Below are 18,954 nucleotides of genomic sequence, written 5' to 3' on the forward strand. Positions count from 1 at the left end.
GGGGTTTGGTTCTTGTGAACTCCGGTATGGTTCGCTGCTGATGTGAACGCAATTGTACTAAATCGCAGAAGTGAACCGCTATTAATGACATATGATTTGATAAAAATGTGTGTTTTGTGTGTGTTTCACTCATTTTCCTGACGAGAGTGACTGACATACTGCAAGCAGAGAGCTGTAGATCTCATTTCTGATCATCTTTAGCGTTCTTTAGAGCATTTGCAGTACATTCGCGGCAGATAGACACAAGTGCCATTACGTACTAAAGCTTTGGTAACAAAACCAACGGTTCAAAAACAAAAATATAAAAGTGAGGTGAGCAACGCTATTCATTTTGCCACCTTCTCGCCCGTCGTCGTTACCAAGCAACCAGGTAAACAGCTGCTGCTTTGATGACACAAACGCACCCGGGTTCGAACCCAAATAATATAATATGAACACAGTCCAGCGGAGGCAGGGGGAAGGGGGAGGCAAATGAACTCTGGTTCAGTCCAGGCAATCAAACCAATTGTGAAAGCACCTTAATACTAATACTAGTGCAGGAGTTGCAATTCTTTTTTTTACCGCTATAAAGGCAAAAATTGAAGTAGAACCAAGATTACTTGTAGTGAGAGTAGAAATTAGTAACCTTGTTTTTTTTTTTTTTGAACATCTATGCTCCTAATTCAGGGAATGACAGCTTTCAGTTTCTAACTCAACAAAAAGATAGTGATTACATTGTCTTAGGAGGAGATTGGAATTGTACACAATTTTACAATGGATAGAAATGGGGAAGAATCTCATCCAAAATCTGCTTCTGTTTTAGCAAACATTATTGAATCGTATAATTTTTCTGATGTGTGTAGAGTGAAAATCCAGGTACACAACAATATACTTGGGTGAAATGCATCTTTATGTATCAGACAATATGAAAAATCTAATTTTGTTTAGTACCATTCCTACAGCTTTCTTTGATCACATGTTAATTACAGTTGACTGCACTGTGGAAAAGAGAGCTTATAAGAGCTGCTATTTTGGCATTTTAATGTGAAACTCTTGAATGATAAAAGTTTTTGTTGAATTTTTCTAAACTTTTGGGAAACATGGAAAAAAGAAAAAGAAAGATTTGAGAACATCATCCAGTGGTGGGACGATACATATTAAAGGGTTTTGTCAAGAATATGTTTCTCATTCCACAATGTGTATGCAAATGGCTATAGAGTGGATTGAAAAATAAATTAATGCTATTGAGGAAAAGATGTTTGCTGCCAATTCTATTAATTAACAAGAAAAGTGGACTGATTTGAAATGAGAATTGTATTCAGGTTTAAATGTAAAAGTTAAAACAGCTCTTGTGAGAAACAGATTTTTTGTCTACAAGGGACATGGATGGTCCAACCTCTTTTTTTCTTTTTTTCTGTTTTTTTAATTTAGAGCGTAAATTTGTACAAGAAAAGATAATGTATCGACAATGATGGACACTATACAGAGGATCCAATCAAAATGCGTCAAATCACTGTGGATTTTTATTCCAATCTCTATGCCATGGACAATACAGATGAACAGATTATAGATTAATTGTTGAAGGATCTTCCTTGCATTTCTTCAGAGCATAAAGATGTTCTAGAGAACTCTCTTTTGCAGAAGTAACTGCTGCAGTTATGAGTCTTTCCCTGGGTCGTTCACCTGGTATCGATGGACTTCCCCCACAGAATTGTACAGGACTTTCTTGAAAATCTTTGGCTCTGATTATTTTGAAGTAGTAAAAGACTGTATTTATAAAGAAGTTCTTCCTGAGAGCTGTCAAAGGGCAGTACTTGCATTACTACCCAAAAAGGGTGATTTAACAGTGTTAAAAAATTGGAAGCCTGTGGCTTTATTGTGTTTGGATTATAAGATTTTGTCCAAGTGTATAGCTAATCGGTTAAATAATGTACTCTGTGGAATAATACATAAAGACCAGTCATACTGTGTTAAAGATAGATCTATCACAGATAATTTACACTTGATGAGATATCTTATGGATTATGCTCATTGTACAAATAGTAATGTTGGTATTTGTCACTTGATCAAGAAAAAGCATTTGATCGGGTAGATCACTATTTTCTTTTTAAAACTCTACTATCTTTTGGGTTTGGTCAAAATATTCTTTCAATGATTCAGCTACTTTATACTGATGATACATCCATGATAGGAATGGCTGGTGGTTTGAGTACTCCTATAAAAGTAAAGAGAGGTATTAGACAAGGTTGCCCACTTTCAGGCAAACTTTACAGCATAGCGATCGAACCCTTTCTATGTAAGCTAAGGAGTGGTCTTACAGGCTTACAGATTAATACTGCTGCTTTAATACATTCTATTAAAATAACTGCATATGCGGATGGCGTAACAGTCATAATAAGGAACAGTAAAGATGTTGATTGTGTTTTAAGGAGAGTTTAGAGAGTTTTGAAAAGGCTGCATCAGCTAAAATAAATTGGCAAAAGAGTAATACTTTGTGGTGTAGTTCCAATGATGTGGGACCACTGCTTGCAGCTAGACTGCAGTGGGGAAAAATGGTTTAAAATATCTTGGAGTATTCTTGGGTACAGAAGAGTACAGAAAACAAAACTGGTTGGGTTTAGTGGAATAAGTGTGTGCTCGGTTGTCTCGCTGGCATTGGCTGCTACCCCAGCTGTCGTATAGGGGAAGGGTATTCATTTGTAATAATCTGGTAGCCTCGTCCTTGTAGCATAAGATGACCGTACTTGAACCTCCTGAAGATCTTGTGCAAAAAATCCCAAAAACATCTAGTGGACTTCTTTTGGTCTGGACAGCATTGGTTGTGAGCTCCGGTGTTGTTTTTGCCCAGACAAGAGGGAGGTCAAGGTTTGGTCGACATAAAGTCAAGGATAGAAGCCTTCAGACTTCAGACAGCCCAACGACTAATGTACGGTGACAATATGTGCTAGTTCGAAGTCGCCAATGCCCTTCTGAGGAATGCAGGCAGTATGGCACTAGATTGTCACCTATTTCTCATGGAAATTGAGAATTTTCATCTAACAGGATTGACGACTTTCTACAGATCAATGATGAATGCATGGAAAGTGTTAAAGATTTCAAGAGAACTAAGTGGTGTTGAAGACTTGTGACTGAGAGAGGAGCCTATTTTGTGCAATCTTGCAATAGATGTGGATCTTTTGCAATCATGGTCCCTGAAGGAAGCTATGTGGAATGCAGGCAACCAAAGTTGGACATTTATTAAACGAAAACTTCAAAGATCAACATAAAGTCAGTCCGATTGGTGCAAAAGCTGTTGAACAGAGTTATCTTACTTTTTTATACTTTTTTTTACTTTTTTTTCCAGAGAACTGTATTTTTTCTCCAAGTATTTTTGAGGAAGATCATGCCTCTGTTTTTCCAGAGTTTAATATTTCAGCTGCAGTTGGGATATGGCAGGAAGTAGAAGGAAGTCTTTTTACCTTTAAGCTGGATTTGTTCCGCAATCCCAGCAAGAAAACTCAATATACAACGTGTGGTAAAGTGATACATCTCAAATCTCTTGAAAATCTTAAAGATTCAAAGTTGCATGAAGTGCTTGGGTCAGATGCTTCTCCGAAAGGCAGTTGGAGGATCTTGTACAAGCCCCCCATTGAAAAAAGAACTGGTCATCTACAGTGGCAGGTTGTACATGGTATACTAGCTACAAACAGACACAGAGCACACCTTGTGGGGATGCAAGAGCTTGATTTTCAGGCAGTCGGAAGTAGAAAAATGGGAGGAATATCTCATGCTTCCTGATGATCTTGATCTTTCTTGTCTTGTAGGATCCCCTTCCAAAATGTCCTGGAGACTTGCAGTTGAGAATATTACATTGTGTATTACCTACAAATAGGCTTGTTTCTAACGTCAATATTAATTTTATCATCTTGTAAGTTTTGTACCATCCCAAAGACTGTTTTTCATGTTTTTGCTAAATGCGCAGGTTAGTACCATTGTTTACTTTATTGGAATGAATATTTGGAAAACTGGGTTTTAGTTTTAACTAGAAATGTTTTATTTATGGTTGCACGTATTCAAATCCATAAAGAACAGTGTACTTTTGCAAATTTTATATTTGGACAAGCTAAATTAGCCATTTGGAAGACCTGTAGAAGTGCTGCTGAGGGGCAAAACAAATGTCCTGCAAATTTTTACCGCTTTGGTTCCATCTAGAATCAGAGTGGAACAAATTATGTCAAATCACAAGGAGTATACTTGAATTTAAGTTCAAATGGTGTGTGAATGGTGCTTTATTGTCAGCTTGTGAAGATAGGACTGTTATATATATATTGGTGTGGTGATGTCTGGTTGTCGATTGTAATACTTATATGAGGTTTTTTTAGTATTGCATGTGTAGAGTATATTGTATCTTATGTTTAATTAAAGGGTTTTAAAGTCTCTTTCTCTCTCGCTCTCACTCAGTCTCTGAGACAACCTGCTGTATGCTGATGTGGTTTTCAATTAAAATGAAGAAGCCTGCAATTGTTCTCATTTCAGCTGCTGAATGATAGCAATCGCTGAAACCAATTGTGTAATTCGTGTAATCACTGAGCAGTTTGTAAGGAGTGATAAACTTAATTACTAGTAGGTGAAGGTACGCTTAGAGATGCACTTAGAGGCAGCACCTATAGCATAACCAACATCTTGTCTGTCTCACAATCTGCACAATAGCTCCTATTAAAGATATGGATTTTTTCACCAAGTCATCATTTAAATAGGTGCATAAAAATGATCAAAAGATAAGACATTTATAATGCTACTAAAGATTTCTATTCAAAATGCCGTTCTTTGTTTTCTGTATAATGGTTTTCAGCAAAACATTAAGCAGCACAACTGTTTTCAGTTTCTAATAATAAGCAATATTTCCTGAGCACCAAATAGCATATTACAATGATTTCTGAAGGATCACGTGACGCTGCAGATTGGAGTAGTGATGCTGAAAATTCAGCTTTGCCATCACAGGAATAAATTAAATGTTTAGAAATATATTAATATAGAAAACAGTTATTTTAAACTTTAATAATATTGCACAATAGAGTTTATTCTAGAGACCTGCAGTCCCACGGGACCCAACGCAATAGACTGCAGTGCGGGCGCGGGCGGTAAGGTACTCGTGTGTGTGTGTGTGTGTGTGTGTGTGTGTGTGTGTGTGTGTGTGTGTGTGTGTGTGTGTGTGTGTGTGTGTGTGTGTGTGCGGGTAGCAGGAGAATAAAATGATTCGTGGGACCCCCGCAAAATAGAAATATCTAAAAATAAAACATCTAAAATTAAATCAATTGTTATTCATCTATTGCACAAAAGCAACAAAAACAACTAAATCAAAATAAAACCGATTTGTAGGCACAGACATAGGAAGAGTTTCTATTTATTACATGTTTTTTTTTGTGCAATGTAGCCAATTACAGACATATGTTTTGATTTCTTTAACGCAATGGCCAATCAGATGCATTTAAGATAGAATTCACTCACCGCTCAAAGTGAGTTTTTGTTCATTGCTTAATTCTGCATGCAAATCCTGAATTATACAAATTATGAAAGATTGATTGTGCAGTCAGAGCTTTGTGAGGTCGCACTGAACTGAGATGTCAGCTTTTTAGGATTTATTAAGGGAGCGCACTTTGCTCGCATTCTGCCATTCCAAACCGTGCACGCACTTGCTTTTATGTTAAATTACTTGAAACTATTCAATGGACGTACAGAAAAAATTATACCTATAAGCGGGCTTTTGTGGCGGACACAGGACAAAACATGAATGTTGCATGCGGGAGCGGGAGAAGGTAACGTATATTTTTTTGATTTTTAGTAGTACATTTATATTAGTAATATTATTTATTTATTATAAATGCAGCTTTGGTGAGCATAAGAGTCTTACAAAAAAATTTTTTTTTAAATCTCACCAAGCTCAGACTTTTGTTGGGTAGCGTAAATGGTCATGTGATCCTAAGTGTTATGTCCTTGTAACTTGTTTTGAGGTATTATATAAATTAGAGTAATAACAAAATAAATAAAAATAATCGGCTGTACGACAGAAAAACAAAAAAAAAGGTCTACCAAGGTCAACACCCAAGGCCTATCTGAAGGTGTGCATTTAGTGTTTCTGTATTTGGTTGCGTTGTGAGTATTTGCAGCATGTGTTGTCAAACTAATAAAGATGTTTTCTTAATTTGCATATGTTTTCTTCAGTGGCAGTGTGTTGAGCTCACTGTCACCGTACGATACCCTCTGTTTAAGTGCTGCTTTTCGGAGCAATGTTCAATATTGAATGGTGTTCATCCTATTGCTAAAATAACTGTTTTTATTTGCTCATCCTTCAAAAGCTTTGGCAGAAGATGTATAATAATGTGACAGGGCGCTGATGTAAAAAACAGAACATGTGAACCCTTTGGAGAACGTGTTAGACGCAGCACATCTGTTGGTGTCAAGATCAGGTCGGCAGAGCCAACAGCATTGATATGAAAGTTGACCTTCGCTGAGGCACGTTACATGTATAATGTTCTGGAGCATACTGCTTTAGTCAGGATCCCCTCCAGAGTAAAATACCCCAGCTCCTAAAAACTTCACACTTCCTCTGATGGCTTTTCTGTGTTAGTGCACTGTAGCTAATCAACACATAGCCTTAAGCTTTCTATATGTGCCAAACCACAGGCATGCTATTAGTTTACCTGCAGACACAGGATGCAGAAATCCATTCCTTTGTTCTACTCGTTCCTTCAGTTTTTCACTGTGGCTTGCACCTCATACTCATGCATGTTTGCTCCGTCCTGTAGTTTGGATGATTCTTTGGACAGCTCTCCACAAGCACCACTTCACATTCTGCTGGATACTGGCGCAAGAGGCATCAGATACCCATCTCACAGATCCATAAATATTTCATTTGCAGAGATGCAGAATAAATTGACAGTGAAATTGACTCTGAATCCCGCTTTTAATTTTTCAAATGAAGAGGAAGAGAGGGCCTCTGTGCTGATGTGACAGGGAGCGTGATGTGACAAGAGGTCTCGACCTCACTGGCGAGGAAATGGGAGGAAGGAATTCACTTATCCGCCGCCTCACCGTTACCATCGACACATCACATCCCGATTATTGCCAGGGGCTGAGGCTTTAATTACTAGCCTGTGTGTGGAGGTGAAATTAGACCCCCAGCACTACAGGTTAATGTGGGATTGTAGAGCACAGCCTTCAGGAGGAGACATGCGCTGATGCAACACATCTGATCTGCATGCAGTATTCACTCTCAGCTGTCAGCTCCACTCACTGATAAGAGAATTGAGAGAGTCTGAGTGCCAATGAAGGTGTGGATGTTAAAATACCTCATTTCCATTTGTTTCGTGTTAGTGTGTGTGTGCCTGTTGATGCATGTCTGTGGGCCTGTGTGTAGGTGTGTACTACCGTGCAGAATACATTTACGTTTTGGTTTTAAAAGAAGGGTGACAATTGTGTTCTAGAACTAGCTGTGTCTGGGGTTTTCAGACTGAGGTGGCTGCTGTGGGGTCTGCAGAAAATTGATAGACAAGAAAGATTTTACAGAATGTATTTTTAGGCCTCCTTTCTGAGAGCCCACTCTGTTCTGATTGGTCGGATGGCCCAGTCTGTTGTGATTGGTCTACCGGTTACAGCGCATGTCAGCCATGTTGGTTTTTCCGTGTCAATTCCAGAGTCCTTTATGAAGTGCATGCAAAGTGGATTTGCAGAGCTGAAAACAGCATCTTCTTGACATGTCGACAACAAGAAACCAAACTCTTCCAGGCCTCAGCAACAACTACAGTGTTTGAGGGCAGATAGATAGATAGATTCGTTATTGTCATTACACGTGTACAAGTACAATGCAACGAAATGTGTTTGCAGCTCTCCAGAAAATGCAGTTTTGCAAAGCATACATACATGTAAAAACACAACATAGCAAAAACACAGCATAACATAACACAGTACACGTGGTCACGTGATGGATTTTTTTGTTTGGACTGAGTAAGGGAGATAGGAAAGGAGGAAAGGGAGAGGCAGACGGATGGGGGTAGGGTCTGTAAGAGTCTGAGCTTGTGTTGTAGGAGAATGTTAGCCCTAACTTAAGATGTTTTCAAGTTCAGTTCTGTGGCTTGTTCTTGAAGGGAACGATAGCAAGACCGAAGAGGCAGGCCAAAGTAGACGTTGTCCGCGGGCAGCCAATTAAGAACCATAGGCTGGCATTATGCAAATCTGTTCAATTGTTGCGTAGGTATGTAACAGACAGTGAGACTGGAACTACTGACGACTCGTTTCAGCAGTTCAGAATCCATTCTTTCTTTTAGGAGACAAAAACTTTATATGATGTGCACTTTGATCTTTAAAACTTTGCAGACCTTTTACATTCACAAACAGCTATATAACACACTGCATGACAGATGTTCCAAAAAGCATAATGGGACACTTTAATAGTAGATTACCATTTCCTATATTATATCGTTTTTTTCAGATAAATCTAAAAGCATGTCCAGCACAACTCATAATGCTTCTTAACAGGACCATGAAAGGAATGCGACCTTAGCTTAGACAAGCAGTCGTCTTTCTGCACTGAAGCGCAAAGACCTCCTTCCTTTTTCATTTCAGTTTCAGAGAGAATAATCAATGTGTCTCCCTATCTTGTGTACAATTCAGAATGGGTGAATCAGCAGAAATTTGCCCCATTCTATTACGTCCCACTCAAATATTTCACAGCCACACAATCATCAAAATTGCAATTACCTACTTTTCCCCTTTTAAAAATTTGTTTCAGCCAGGGATGTTCTCATTACGGTTCAAATCACAGCTTGCTAGGCTCGAAGTTTTGTCAATAATAGACCATTAATCAGTAGCATGCACTCCAAATTTTCCAGAGGTACCTAATAGGGTCTGAGCAAAGTTTTTGATTGAGTTCAGACGCTTGATTGCTTGTACAGCTGCACAATACAGCATAATTATACATGGAAAGGATGCATAGATACTATCTAACAGTCGTGGCTGTGTTGGCAGCTTTTAAGAGCACAGGACTGTGATGGTAGCGTGCTGGAAAGGCGTGTGGCGGAAATCCTGTCTGTGGCTCTCTGTTGATCCTCATCCAAGGTGTTGTGTTAATTACTTTGGATGCCGTCCAGAAACCCTCAAAGAATTTAAAGAACTGTGACGTTCAATTTGGTACAATTAAAATTATTTTCATGGTTTACAGTGAACCTAACTTTTTTTCTTCTTCTTCTTCTTCTTCCCCAATATTTTCATGCTACAGATAAAACTCTTCTTTGGGTTCATGAGGTATGGGCTTCTATTATTTTTATTCATGTTTGCCTGAAGGGAAGTGTCATTATTTGGCACTCGGATTGTTTCGTGGAGATGAATGCTAATGAGGAGTCCCTTTTTTTTTTTTTTTCTTTTTTTTTTTTTTTACTGCAACTGAACACCTTGTCTTTCAGTCAGGGAGGCAGTTCATTGTCATTGTCACAAATGATGCAAGTACACAGTAAGTGCCGGTTGATGATTTAAAGGGATAGCTCACCCAAAAATGAAAATATATTCACTGTCATATTGTTCCAAATGTGGGTCTCTTCCGCACATAAAGCTATCATATGTTAACTTTCCTTCGTCTAAACACAGAAGGAAATATTGTTTACCTTTTTTGTCCATACTGTACGTAGAAAACCAAAGTAGCCCAATGTGGTTTTGAACCCTACATCCTTCAAAATATCTTCCTCTGTCTCCCAAAGAATAAAGAATTTTCATTTTGGGTGAACTATCCCTTTAGGATATAGAGAACAGCACCTTCCACTTTCAATGGATCAATACATCTGGCAAACAGAGTCCCTCTCATACACTGCAAGCTCACTCTCTGTCTGTGCTATTTCACAACACCAACAACTGACACATCACCCTTGGAAATATATTTCCATCCCTCCAACTCCCCAATTGTTTTCAACCACATTCTGCCTGGGCGAGTGCTCTAAAGCCATGAATACGGTCCCTGTTGGTGGCCTAGCGAGAGTGCGGCCATCTACCGCTCAAAACTTAGGTGGGATGTATGTAGTTCGGCTGTGGGGCTTGAGGGGGGAAGTCAATCCACACTAAAAGCTCAGTTGCTATCTGCCTCCAAGCATAGAGCCAGGAGGCACATAGTAAAGCATTAAATAAACATTAATGGAAGTGGGTTAGTGGAGATTTATTAAGGAGGCTTTTTGGCCTTGCCTAAGGGAGCCATGCACCATTTTATTCACTCATACAAGCACACATGTAAACAAACAAGGTAATTTATGACAGGTTTCACAGGTGGCAGTGTTTGGATTTCACTTTCTGGACATTTTTTAGGGGTAAGACAATTTTTTTCTCACCGTCTCAAGGACTTTTAATCATTTATCATGTGCTGAATGGAGGATGTGCAGAATTCTCTTCTCTGGGCTTCTTTGTTGGAATTTCATTAAAGTAGTTTTGTAAAGTAATGAGGTTAAAGTGAGTTTTTATGCTATTTTTCGAACACTGAAATATGCTATGTTGCTTGGGAAACTTGTGTTCATACTCTCCTTTGAAGACAGCTGGAGAGAGAGGCAGAGAGAGAACCAACAGACGGCGGTTGCTTTGGAGAAGGTAGTGCATAATGTTTTATCCAGGAACTTCTCTCCACCCCAGCATGTGAAGCAGAGGTGACACGGGTGACAAAGAAGCGTGAAGAGTGTACTTTGAAGGTTCTTACAGAGGTAACAGAAAAGAGAGTGAGATTGAGGCAAAGAAAAAGCAAGAGAAAGAGTTGACGGAATTGCTTTTGGAGGAGAAGCCGGGACTGATATTGGACCTTGCATGTCAGCTGTTGTCAATGTGACACATCTTTGATGTGGAAATAATAGCCAGTGAGGGCTCGGCCGAGTCTAGTGGAACTACGTATGACTGTGATGAGCTGTTGTCAAACACACCCACATATTCTCAACCACTTTCTCTCAGGCACATGCAGTGTATTCAATTGAGACCAAACCTCAAAGTTTTGTTGCTTTGATTTTGCTATATCTGCATTCCTTGTCTTAAACAGATCTTGTTCAAATACAGTACATTATAGTATGTGGGGTTGAAAACGTTGCACAACCTGTTGCGGATTTTTGCTTCATTTTTCAGCTTAAAAGAAACGGGAAGTAATTTTGCACTTGTCAAAAGAGCTAATAAAATTCAGCCCCAAGCACAAAGACGTACACACATTCAGACACTATTACAGGTATTCAGACTCAAACACAGTTTCCATGGAGGCTTTTGGTACTCCTGCGGTGGATGACTGAGACTGTGAGAGTACAGTGTTTGTGTGAACAATTTTATGCGACCTTATATTTTATATATTTTATATCTTAAAATTATATATTATTGTACTATTTACTTACTTTACAAGACATTTCTACACCACTCCAGACACATACTGTACATACATATAGACTAATTAAGACTTGTTTTCACTGTTGGATAAATGGATGGAATGGAATGATAAAATGGGTTAATAAGGTGACTGAATAATAATTATCCCAGCAATCAACATAATCTACTTTTTGTGTTTTTGTCTGTATTTTTCTATGAAGATCTTCAATATTTTGCATAAAACATTTAATATATTTTGAAATCTGTATTCAATGAACTTTTTTTTCTCATCTATATTTAAATTTATATTTACATTTTAAATTTTCTGTAAAAACCCCTTCATATATTGCATGAAGGTTTTCGTACCATTTTATATGCATTTTGAACAAGAAATAAACCTGCCCATGACGAAAGCTCCCTAATTTAGTTATCTTCAAGCTTAAGTGTCATTTTTGTGCATCTAGTGTTATCAAATAGAATAATGATCATTTTCAAGCAGGTTTCCTGAACACTGCCCATCTGCTGTTTGTTGGATAAATGGATAATCCATCCCCAAAGCCAGTGTTTCTGTTTCGGCATGGTCGTCATACTCAAAACAAACAGAACAACATTTTGACAGCTTCCAAGAGCCACAGTGTTTACGCTTTGTGTGGAAAATTTGTATAGTTGACTAAGTATTAAAATGGGATAAGAGTAAGTATTGTAACGCTGAAAAAAAGGACAATTCAACTTTAAAGATCATGGGGAAACTTTAGCAAAATTGCTCTCAATTCCATTTCTCATCAGTTTGATGGTTCCATTCAACTTGTTGCAAAGAGATGTTTTCAGGACAGCGCCCGCGTCCTATAATGGCTGTTAAACAATCTGACTCACATCTGAGAAGTTGATATGAATAGCTTGAATAAAATGCCAGACGTGGGTTTGATATATCCTCTCTGTTCCTTCAAAAGGGCAAACTCGGCCCATCCGTGCCGCTTTGTATACAGGAAACACAATCACCTGGAAGTGAAGGCTGAATACGTGCAGCTAAATCACAGTCTATATGTACGGCTTTATTAGCATGCGGCATAAAGAAAGCAAGGCTCTATTGACACGCGCTACCTGTTTGTTTACGTATGTGTGTGCGGTTTCCGAGGCCAGGGACAGTCCACGTGCGCCTCGTGAGCTGTGAGACTGCCCATCCCTGACAGGAGCTGTCAATAGTCATTCAGTGAGAGAACCTGCCTTTATCTGCTCTTTAAATTACAGAGCATATCTCATGGGGGTTCGGCATACACTGACCCCGCTCTTGTTGGGAGAAGCAATGATTGCAATCAGCTATTCCCTCCAGCATCTGTGTTAGACCCCCAGACTATGTAACTCTCCTCTATCACTCCTGCCCTGGCTTAATAGCTCACTGCGCCAATGACTCCAAACTTAGATGGAGAGGTTATTGAATGCCTCTGTTTGTCTCGCTTGACCTCTGCAGAGAAACGGTGGCTTTGCTCAATTTTTCGCAGGTGACCTCTTTTGTTGAAGGATTGTGGAAAGGATTTGGAGGGCAGCAAGTTGCTTTGTTTGTCGATGTTTATCCATCACTGTACAATACCCTGTTTGTCCTTCCTTAACCGTATCTTTCTCACGGCTTCTCCAAGCATTCGCGAGAGCAATACGAGAAGCTCTCCACCATGCACAAGAATATGCAGAAGCTCTACGAGAGCCTGGGGAGCTACTTCGCCTTCGACCCCCACACCTTCAGCATCGAGGACTTCTTCGGAGACCTGGCTAACTTCCGCAACCTCTTCATGGTGAGTACAGTAGCACTGTTACATGTTCCGCCTCAGCAGAGTGCTTCTATCTTCTGCTCTTTGCACCCCTCAAGGTTGAAGAGATTTTTTTTTTCTCTAATGTGTTTAAATCTGGCTTTCCGGAAGAGTCTTAGAAGAACAGGTGCAGATATTGTTCTAATTAATACTATATATATATATATATATATATATATATATATATATATATATATATATATATATATATATATATATATATATATATATATATATATATATATATATATATATATATATATATATATATATATACACACAGGGTTATTACATTAACTTTTTCACTCACTGGCTACTACATTTTTAAGTTTCTGGCCATTCAGAACTTCTACTAGCCAAAAAGAAGGACAAAAAGTTAAACTTTACAGTAAGGTTTTGTTAGTACAGTAATGTTAATTTAAACATTTAATACATTATTTGAATCAAGTTGTATTTGTTAACATTAGTTAATGCACCTGTAAAGTAACATGATTTTTATTTTCTTTGTTAATGTTAGTTAATAAAAAAAAATACAGGTGTTCATTTTACTTAACGGTCATTAACATTACGTTACAAATTCAAACACATTACAAATGAAAACGTATTGTAAAGTGTTACCAAATAAATGAAATAAACCAGATTAACTATGTCACAGCTTATATATAAAATAAAAATTGGATTTCATACATTAATTTCTTATTCAAACAGAATCCTGTCATCCAGCCATCTGCTCCCTTTCTCTTTCATCTTAAGCCTCTAAGTCCGTCTGACGTTTTTCTTTAAAATAAGCATTTTTGTCAGGCTTCTATGTATAGGTTTCTACCTAAGTACTGGTACTTCTAAATGGGCTGAAGCTGGGATTTAGTGGGTTTGAAGTGAAGTGAAAGTATTTTATGAACGTATACTATATGTGGAGAGCATTCACTCAGTATCGTTATCTAACTTTTTAACCGAAATTTGGCTGATCTTTGATGTGATCACGGGCAGCAGCACAAAGTTGATTCTGTGCAAATTTGATCTAATATTTGATGTTTTTAAAAATGTTGTAGATTTAAGTAGCAAATAAGAATCACTAAAATTGTTGAATATATTTTGAGACAAAGGTCTTGTTAATGTTTGTCGGTTTTGTTCAAAGTAATAAAAGCAACAGTTTTTCAGTTGCGGAAGAATATGTAAAAGTATGGTATTTTGGGTAAAAGGCACCCCTGTTATTGGGGCAAAAGGCACCATATTTAACATGATGATAAACAGCTGGCTGACTTTTCCATTTGTTGACATGACATAGATTCAGATTGTAAATATCATATATTAAGTTGGGTGTCCACCTTAAAAATAGTCACCTAGTCATATGATATTAATCATATCATATAATAAAATAATTTATTGTTACTACTGTAGATCTATATTCAATTATTATGGGATCTCCTTCAATGCTTTCAGAATCTTTACTTTTTTAAATTATTTTGGTTCTATATTTTAAATATATATTTCTATATTAACACATTTTAATTACAGCATATTTATTGAACAAAAATGAATTATTTTATTTTTAAAAATAAACTGAAAATTGTCCAAACTTTGCTAAAGTGATTGTGAATACTATGTGCCTTTTGCCCGTGTGTGGGGTAATTGGCCCCCCTCGCCACCTACATTTATACATTTACATACATTTATAATATTTTTAAACACAATAAACAACTTTCATGATTTATTTTCATACAAAATCTGTTGCTCCATAAATGTTCAATACAAACATATTTTTCTGTATTTCATGGGAGTAATGAAAAGCTATTTTTTTCATAAGGTGTGCCTTTAATTTAATTTTTTTTTAGTGTACAGTCACGATAAAAACAGATTGTTGTGCTTTTTGCACAATAAAGAAAACAAACATGATGCGTGATCTGCAGCCTACTCAGCGAACTTGGCATTAGTGTAAATTATTCTTTGATTAGAGCTTTTATGTATTGTTTATCTACAGGCATGCTAAACATGGTTATGTGTGTGATTTGGCTACTAGTAAAGCCAATGTTTAGTGTTCGTTTTGGGTTTATAGTTCTTGCGACAGATATTTGGCTATAATCGTTCTAAAAATACAAAAGTAACAGTGCCATTGCATTCAGTAGCGATCACTATAGATCCGCAGTCTTTACTCTTGAGGACTGAACAGGTTGAACAGGTTCTGCTCGATCATCTTCACTAAAATGCTCTGGGTCCGATTCGGGCTCAGATTGGTATGGTTTTATTGACGCCATTGTTTCTAATACTGACCAAAGCACAGTCTACCGGTAAAGGGAAGGGGCGTGATGTTTCCGACAAAAGTGCACTAGGCGGTTAGCGAATCACAACACACTGGGCCAGCTAACCAATCTGAGCCCATTGCGTATTTTTGAGGGACTGGCTTCATTCAACCCGGAAACCATCAGACCGTTTTACAAGGAGGGACAGAGCAGTGTAGAATAAAGGTCAAATATATGAAAAATAATGCAATTTTTTAAAAACGAAGCATGAACACATGTTACAGTGCACCCCACAAACACAATCAAGCCTTCAAAAGAATGTGTTTTACCACCCCTTTAAAGTGATTTTTGTTTTGTATAAATTGTATCTTAATTTTGTAGAAAAATGCTCTTAGTAATTTTTGTCTTGTTTCTAGTCTAAATATTTAAACATTCTTATATCAAGATGCATTTACTAGATAAGTACAATTTTCAACTAAATAAGATTTTTTTTTTTAAGTGTAGTCAAATCTTTTGATCCTTTCAAATATAATAGGCCTTTGTTGACTACATTTTAAATAAATGATTCTGGAGTTTTGTTTTGTAGAAAGTGAATTGCTCTCTTTACAGTGTTTCGTTTGTATAAATTGTATCTTAATTTTAATTATTTATTATTAAATTTTTTAAGCATGAGACTACTTTCAAAAACAAACAAAAAAAATGGTACAAAAAATGTAAAAAAAAATGTTTTGTCTTTTTTCTAGTGTAAATATTTAAACATTCTTAAATCAAGATGCATTTACTAGATAAGTACAATATAATGTCCTTTGTCCTGCTGCTCTCAGTCACATAAGTACCTGAAGCTCATTCATTATGCAGCTCATTATGTGGGTTATTATGTTCTTTTGTTATCTCAGGTGTTATCTCATCATTATTCATTAGATATCACGCCTCCTCGCATACGGGCTTTGTCAAGAAAAACTGTCTTACACATTTTAAATCAGTGTATTGTTTTATGTGAATGAGTAGGCTCAATGATTCTCACATCAGTTTGAAGCAAATACTCAATGCAAATACACCCTGGAGTCAAAAGTCTTGTGAACACATATCTATTGTGTGTTTTGAGGCCTTAATTTAATTTTTTTTTTTTTTTTTTTTTAAAAATCATGCATAAACATTTTTCTCTCACAAATACAAGCATGTACATACATGTTGCTTAGATATTATGGTAGCCGAGTGTGTGCTGAATACAGTGTAATTACACTTTGGCCATTAAAATGTTTATAAGCAACTGAAAAAAACACACATGTCAGAGCATTTCAAAACTTCTAAAGAGCCCCAAAACAGCTCAGACTCTTAGGAGTTAATATTATAACTTTATTATTATAAAAAAACACATAATTTAGTGTAATTTAAGTGTTTGTATAAATCAGTTAATTTTTACCTTATTAGTAGGCTATTGTAGTATAACTGACTCCCATACTTTACAACATTAGTTCAGAAATTAGTTTTCCTTGAGAAAATGTTCCATGTATTATACCTGATACATATCCAAAATAATCGATATTGAATTGAATCGAAAGCTTGTGAATCGAAATCGCATCGAATTGTGAAATTTGTGTCAATACACAGCCCTAATATATATATATATATATATGTATATGTATATATATATATACTGTATATATTGGTAAGCAATATTGTGAACTTGTGAACACGACAACTGACCCCTTAACTGTTAAAAGACATTCAAACTGATTTTTTTATTATGAACATAAGACTGACCTGAAAGAAAATGTTGTATCTAAATGCTCGCTCACTTAATCATTCTCTCATACAATACTCTACATAATATAGTAAGCTTCAATATGCAATATCAATGAGAACAAACATATGTTTACGTTGCTAAGAGTGGTTGCTAAGGGTGTTGTGTAGTGATACACATAACCTTGGGTGAAGAACCTTATCATGAATAAAACACAGCTATTGACAAATCAGAATCAAGGACTGGAACTAACCGTTTTATATGTGTGTGTGTGTGTATCAGTACATAGTTAAATGTAATAGCACGCCACTCAAAACTAAAGCTGCTGGCCTTGTCTGAAGTGCATGTGGTGATTTAACTTATTTTATCATATTTGATAAAGACATTTTCCTCACAGGGTTGAAGAGATGGAAAGACGGGCTTATTGGGCAGATTAAAGCATACATAAACTGTGCTGAGAATGGAATGTATAATGTATTACCAAACGTGTGGCTCCCATGCAGATAAAAGAGTCTCAGAAGCTTCTTATCCTTTCAGAGTTTCGTTAGCTTCTGTATTTGGTGGATATCAAGGCGACGCCTTCTCCCTGTCCAAAAAAAAAGGCAGGTAGGACTAGGTTATTGCTGATAGGATGGGATTTATCCAGACTGAGTGTGAAACCAGGGGAGGCGTTTAAAGTACATCTCACTGTACAAAGAAGATATGAGATTTCCAGCTAATTGATACTTTTTTTTAGGTTCTTAAAGTCTGACTTGTATTTGCTTCTTATAACCTAAACGGGGCTTAGTAATTATATAAATGAAACTTTATGAAAACTTTTTATACAGGATATCAAGAAACATTACCAAAAAGTCTTGAATTGTGGATATAAAATTATTTATGCATATTTTGCATAAAAAATCATGCATTTTTAAAGTGTATTGAACTTTTATGAAATACTTTTTGAAAACTTGTATGTACAATATGAAACACCCCCTGTGGTGAAATGGTGATTATTAGGGATGCACCGAAATTAAAATTCTTGGCCGAAACCGAAAACCGAAAAAGAGGAAACCAAGGCCGAAAGCCGAAAACCGAAACACCGAAATAAATTATGCCAAATATTAGTACCATAGCATTTATGGGTATGACTGTGTACTAACTTTACTAAAATCAAGGCATTGCAATTGCATACATTAATATTAACGTTTCAAAGAATAAATCAATTACAAGTTATGCCAATATTTATTTAGCACATTGCAACAATGCACAGTATAAAATAAAATTCAAACTAAAATGTTTAACTTGACCCCACTCATTTGTACATTAAATAATAATGTACAGGCCTACAGAAAGGTTTTTAAATTAAATGTTCTCTCATAAAAACAAAGTGCATTTAGGTCTAGTGCATTTAAAAATTTTCTCTGTAGGACTACTACAAGAAAGTGCATTCAGAACAAGTGCAACTGCTTAAAGATACATTTATTTTCTCTGTAGGCCTTTAACATAATAGTGTATCAAAACAAAGACTGCCATAGCCCATATGTTAAATGTAGAATAGGGGTGTAGCGGTACACAAAACTGACGTTTCGGTACAGCAGTTTTACAAAATGGCTTTTTATTTATTTTTATTGGTTTACTGAAAAAAAAGTCTGTCCTTAAATGAATTAAATTATAACTAAAAGTTTATTGAATATATTGCTCTAAACTATATAGGGATCCCTTACTTGCACATTAATATTAAAGGTTAAAAACAGAGCCCAAACTATTTGCCTAAATTCAGTTGCTATGTATTTTTAGGTCTAATAATCAACACTCAAATAACACACAGTACACAAACATGTACACTTCACATAAGGCAGTTTTT

The 18,954-nt window shown here is 36.6% G+C and overlaps 1 protein-coding gene across 10 annotated transcripts in view; it reads left to right on the plus strand.

Moving 5' to 3' along the window:
* The window catches only part of diaph2 (diaphanous-related formin 2), a 551,295-nt gene that overhangs the window by 450,210 nt on the left and 82,131 nt on the right, over positions 1-18,954 (plus strand). For all 10 annotated transcript variants that reach the window (XR_013818231.1, XR_013818232.1, XM_079839686.1 and 7 more), the window contains one exon: positions 12,948-13,112. Coding sequence is in view for 8 of the 10 variants with exons in the window: in XM_079839686.1 (XP_079695812.1) it covers positions 12,948-13,112 (165 nt within the window). In the remaining 2 variants the exon portion in view is untranslated. The remainder of the gene's footprint in view (positions 1-12,947; positions 13,113-18,954) is intronic.

This window comes from Gobio gobio (genome assembly GCF_949357685.1).
Source record: "Gobio gobio genome assembly, chromosome: 16".
In the NCBI taxonomy this organism is placed as follows: domain Eukaryota; kingdom Metazoa; phylum Chordata; class Actinopteri; order Cypriniformes; family Gobionidae; genus Gobio; species Gobio gobio.